General features: G+C 41.9%; 1 protein-coding gene across 4 annotated transcripts in view; it reads left to right on the forward strand.

Annotated features, from left to right (window-relative positions):
• Positions 1 to 5,247, forward strand: part of LOC105380101 (histone-lysine N-methyltransferase PRDM16) — a 113,830-nt gene extending 108,583 nt beyond the window's left edge. For 3 of the 4 annotated variants that reach the window (XM_038117085.2, XM_038117083.2, XM_011549598.3), the window contains 3 exons: positions 1,994 to 2,150; positions 2,533 to 2,703; positions 2,884 to 5,247. In XM_038117085.2, the coding sequence (XP_037973013.2) occupies positions 1,994 to 2,150; positions 2,533 to 2,703; positions 2,884 to 4,626 (2,071 nt within the window). In that variant the 3' untranslated portion in view covers positions 4,627 to 5,247. The remainder of the gene's footprint in view (positions 1 to 1,993; positions 2,151 to 2,532; positions 2,704 to 2,883) is intronic. The other variant, XM_048622344.1, reaches the window with a different exon arrangement.
• The last annotated feature ends 753 nt before the right edge of the window (positions 5,248 to 6,000 follow it).

Here is a 6,000-nt window from a genome sequence, read left to right on the forward strand (position 1 = left end):
TTGAAATGTAAGCGTGCGCGGGTGCATCATTAGACGGCGGTGGCCCGTGTGGGAGGGGCCTAATGGATTAGTTCAAATGAAAGTTGTCTATTGGATGCTATCGACTTGTGAACATGCTGATAACTGCGGTTATGGATTATAGTTTGTTACTGCTAATTGCATTTTCCGATGCTTTTCTCAATGATTAGATAGTGTAATAAATTTGGGGTGTTTCTGCTGTAAAAAAAAATATTTCACGTTATTATTAAGCTTTTTTAGTTGTTGTGTTTTTTTAATATTTAAAATAAATCAAAGTGCTCAGTAGGGGTACTTCCACTATCTTTGTTCGTTTGGTTTACTCAGAGGTTCTTGTGACGCAACCAAAAAACCAATAAAAGATAACAATAAGTGTATCAAGTTTTTAATTAGAATTTGCACTCTGCGCTTACGCAATAAAGAGCATGAATTATGACGTTTACGCATGTATGGTTATTAGTTTCGTAGGATTGTAGATCGAATGTGCAGATAGGAGCCGCTTTTGTAAGTGAACCCTGAGGGGATTCGTTGCGTTGGTCAGACTGATCAAGGCTGCTTAATGTAGGCCGGATGTCAAACTCAACCACTACTTGTGTATCTGATGTTACTACATCATAAGGTATCATAAGCTCGCTCTGTCTTTGTTTGCTCGCACGGTCCACCTTTCCTATTAGTATATTCATTTCAGATTTGTCACTGTTACTGTAAAGAAAAAAAGGACATTAATTTTCATTAACAGGAAAAATCTATAAAACAAATAACTGTCCACAAAACTAAGCAGCAATTTCTATGTTAAATGAACTAGTAATTCATCCGTGACTGTCATACGAAATTACACTTAGCATTAACAAGTCGCACGTTGAAGACGAATGGCTCAGTGCCACCCAATCGCACTTCCCGCTTAGCATACCTACCTGGAAAGTGGCCGCGACGGACGAGATGTAAGTGACGGGCCATCACAGACGATAGATTTTATTTCTAAGATTAATTAAAAGATACGGCTGTCGAGCCACCCGCTCGAGAGAGTGAAAACGCATCGCAGGATCGCTAACGTATATTGCGACACTTACACATTGGACGCCGTCCATCGAATGGTTTACAAACAGCGTAGAACAGCTTTCATCGTCTTCAGTAGCAATGGATGCATATGGTGGATCCAACAACGTGTCGCCGACATAACTTAGATCTAAATCTAGAGTACCCGCAGGGCTTGTAGGTTGCGTGTGGTAGACTAGTTTCAGAACAAGATTCACTTTAAACTGTTCGTGTAAAGATTTATATTTTCCATCAAATGCACTGTGAAATTGTAGTGTTAATTATGTTACCTTCTAGGTAATTGTGGTCAGACTTCTATTCGAGATTAAACTCCAGTTGATGCTCCGTAAAGCTAGGTTTATTGGAGTATTAATCTAGTTTAAATGGAGTAAATGTATGAACGTAGGCGATCCCGATGGGTTCTGATGTTATCGTTAGCTCTCACCTAGTTTCCTTATAGTGATTAAGTATGTAACTGATTTACGTCATACGGCACTTGCTGGATAAATAGTAATTTGTCTCCTATACGTCTGGTATTATTAATATGTTATTTACATCGCCAAGTGGTAGCATTGAAGGAGTATGTACTCGTAAGGTTGAGCTATTAATTCATATGTCCACTGCAATATCAATTACTTTATGATTCAGGTCACTAAATATATTCTAAGATCTAGCTAGATAGTCTTAAGTTATTCTTCAAGTTGATGATATAACAACCTATATGAGATCATCCTTCTAACAGCTCTTCGTATTAGAAAAAGTCAATGTTCTTCCCAATATTTTAGCACAACAAATTTTATCTATCTTTACAAAGCATATTTTTATGTTTAAGCATATAAAAAACGGTTATCCTAAATGTCGAAATAATTCATTTTAACAAGAGTAATTTCACATTTTTTTCACAAATTTCTCTAAAAATATCCTTATTTCTTTCTTCCCTCAGCCTCGACCGGCACCTGATCCAAGCGCACGCGCAGCCGGGCGGCGCGTTCCCGTGCGAGCTGTGCGCACGCGCATACAGCTGCCGCGCGCTGCTGCTGCGCCACCGCGCGCTCGCGCACACCGACATACGGAAGTACCCGTGCGAGAACTGCCCGAAGGTTGGTGTCCTATGATTTGTTTGTTTTGTCTTTTGATGTTACACTCTTGAGCAATGAAGTTTCACTTGCTATTGACGTTCCATTTATGACGCTGGAACTTTTTCATTGCTCGCGAGTGTATTATAATCTTCTTTGTAATCCTTTGGACTTTAGATTTGTGGTTGAGCTCCACTCCCAGTTTTCATAGAAGGATTTTTCAAAGTAAGACCCTGTAATTTACCAAGCATTTAGCCAAGTGAATTCCAGTAGGTAGATTACAATAAATTTAGCTCAACACATAAATCCAATAACAATTGATCTCCTATTCTACCAAAATCTCACATCTAACCCAAAAACTCAGACCGAAATCTTACACCGTACCCGAAACCTGATCGTATTTCAGGTATTTACCGATCCTTCCAACCTCCAGCGCCACATCCGCGCGCAGCACGTGGGCGCTCGCAGCCACGCCTGCCCCGAGTGCGGGAAGACCTTCGCCACCAGCTCCGGGCTGAAGCAGCACACGCACATCCACTCGTCAGTGAAGCCCTTCCAGTGCAAGGTCTGCTTCAAGGTGAGATGCGTTGCGTTTTGCAATCCAATTGCAAAATTTCTAATCTGCATAGAGCAAATTAAAGAATATGCCCAAACCTCATTTTTTTCTTCTGGTTACTTGTTTTCAATCATGACATTCAATTGATTATAGAAGAAAGATTTTCTCCGATTGCTAACATTGTATTATCTTTTTTTCCAGTCCTACACGCAATTCTCGAACCTCTGCCGCCACAAGCGAATGCACGTCGCCTGTCGAGCGCTGGTCGAGTGCGGAAAATGTGGCCAGTCCTTCACGTCATACGCATCTCTCACTAAACACAAGAGGTTCTGTGACACCGCATCAGCAGCCAACGTCAACATGCGAGGACAAATGCCACAGGGACTACCGCAAATACCATCTCTCAGTAACGTTGGGATGAATTCTTCAAACAACCCCAATCCGTTCCCCTTGTATAGGCCAACTCTGCCTCTTCCGTACAATACGTTTGCTCACTACCCAGCACTGTTCTCTGCAGCCGCTGCCGCATGCCCACCAGAGTTCTTGAACCCACTTCTCTTTAACGTTCAAGGAGCACGACTGGCCATGGAACATGATATCGCTATGTCAAACGCAAACCTCTTGTCCAAACAACAGGAAGGAAGAATGTCGGTCAAAAGTATGGATAGCACCAACTCCCTTGATGACATGAAACAAAAGAAAGATCTTGATTATGATAGCAAGCGGGACACAGATAACTCGGACCGAGCTACACCTAAATCTCAATCTGCAAATGCTAAACCATCACCACCATCTGTGGAGGACACATTATCTCAGCCACGTCCTTCCCCACTTATGGCTATGCCCACCCCGATAATCCCATACAATTTCTCACGGGAAGACCTGAAGCGAAAGTCACCTTTTGATTTTACCATCAAACTGAACAATAACGTGGAAAAGAAAAGACGGCAGTCACTTTCCCCGCCTCTCCCAAAAGACTTCTCAAAGAGCAACGAAAATGACAGAAACTCCGAGTACTCGGATATTGAAGAAGATAGTAAGAAAGATCAAGGAGATCAGCCACTTGACCTATCAGTGTCGCGCAAGCACAGCGATAAGGATTCCGAAGCTGATGATCGTTCCTTTCGTAACTCCTCCATCAAGTCGGATTCTCCACCCGAGAGCCCCATCGAGCCAGCAGAGAGGGACACTAAGACTCCCGAGAACGACACCACGGACGTCGATGTGGAAGGAGTAGAGACCAAAAGAGAAGAGTCACCGCAACACCTCGTTTCCCCACCGCTAGCATTCCCAATGCCAGTTCACCCGCAACACAACAGTCTCATGGAAATGTATCGCCCCAGATTTCCGTCATTTCACTCGGCGTCTGACTCGATCCTGAACTCATCTCACTCTCCGTACGTTCCGAGCCCGTTCAATTTTTTATCCCCACTCCTTGGCACCGACGGCCCTGATAGACAGCCGGGGGCGTACGCGAAGTTCCGTGAGCTGGGCGCCGGGTCGGGCAAGTTGAGGGACCGCTATGCCTGCAAGTTCTGCGGGAAGGTGTTCCCTCGCAGCGCCAACCTGACGCGCCACCTGAGGACCCACACCGGCGAGCAGCCGTACAAGTGCAAGTACTGCGAGCGCTCCTTCTCCATCTCGTCCAACCTGCAGCGGCACGTGCGGAACATCCACAACAAGGAACGCCCTTTCAGATGTCCTCTGTGCGACCGCTGCTTTGGCCAGCAGACCAACCTGGACCGGCACCTGAAGAAGCACGAGGCGGAGGGGGGTGACTCGCCGAGCTCCGCGGACACTGAGCGGGAGGACACTTACTTTGATGATATACGGTCGTTCATGGGAAAAGTGACATGCTCCCCGGGCGCGGGCACCCCGCCCGCCACGTCCCCGCACGCCCCGCACGCCCCGCACCGCCCCTCCGCGCTCGCCTGCTCCACATAGCCGCGGGCGCTGCCCCCGCCCCCGCCGCTCTGGTCTCTCTTCTACGAGCAGCGCTGAGCGAGCCCTCGACACTCTCCAGTAGCAACTGAGAGCAATACACGGCAGTATTGAGTTTGTAAAAAACATGACACTTTTACTATTCTCTCTTATTATAAAATTAGATAATTCAAATGTATTTAAAGTTTATCGTCCTATGTGAGGAGTTATCTGATTTTGTTCCTATATGTCTTTTTAGTAATTTGTATCATCGTATTCAGTAATAATAAGTATTATTGTACATATTAATTTAATATTATATTGCAGTAGAGTTATGGAAATTGGCGTATCTTGTATTATTAAACTTAATGTGAACATGACATGTGTTTGGGATTGTTTACACACTTTGTTAACATTTTATTGTACAAACACTGTTAAGTATAGGGTGTAAGAGGCATTTTAATCTCCTACTTAGTCAAAAATTACCAAAGTTTTAAATTGATATAAAAATTGGCTTCAGATTTCGATTTATCTTATCATATTTTTAAAAGTCAATTGGTACTTTGTATTATAAAATATAAAACGATAAGGGTTTTCTAGTTCAAGAATATTTTGTTAAATTTGTTATTTACGAATAATTACATAATATATAAGACTTAAAATACATAAAAAATTTAAGGCATATCATGCGGTTAGTTGATGGAAGAGCTCAAAATTATTAATATTAATGTGTAGATATAATTGCATTTTTCATAATTATGTACGTTATGTAGTGATGGTTTAAAATATTCCTTCAGTATGTCCACTCACTGAGTAAAAAAAATGTAGTGATTTCCTACATTTAAATTTAAATCTTTAATGGGGTAATGTTGCACTGTTTAACTTTTGTACCCTATTTCTCATACCTCTTGACACTGTACCATATAAAATTTCTAACTGAATCTTACACACTGTAAATTACTGTCTAAATTTTAATTATTATACATACTTACTAGAAACTATAGGAGTACTTATAACATATCAAAGTCAAGCTAGATCTTGATAGCACACCTAGTCTGTGACTGACTTTGTAATTAGGACATGGGACATACAGACGTTTGTTTAGAAATTTGATACAATCGCATCCTTTCCTGAATTTCAACTTCATCAGCTTTAGAATTTTTCAACTAAGTTTCATGCTTAATCCTGCAAATAATGTTGTCTTCTTGCATGAACTAATAATATTGTACCTACCTACTCCCAATAGAATTCACACAAGAAGCACTATGCTTAGTAATAATGATTAAATTAAGATTTGTATCACCTACAATCAATTATGCCTAATGTTAAACAACTCGCTTGTGCCCGAGTTACGAAGTATTGTTATTGTATTACTGTAATGCATTGAAAATTAAATAA

This window comes from Plutella xylostella, chromosome 3 (genome assembly GCF_932276165.1).
Source record: "Plutella xylostella chromosome 3, ilPluXylo3.1, whole genome shotgun sequence".
NCBI classification, from domain to species: Eukaryota; Metazoa; Arthropoda; class Insecta; order Lepidoptera; family Plutellidae; genus Plutella; species Plutella xylostella.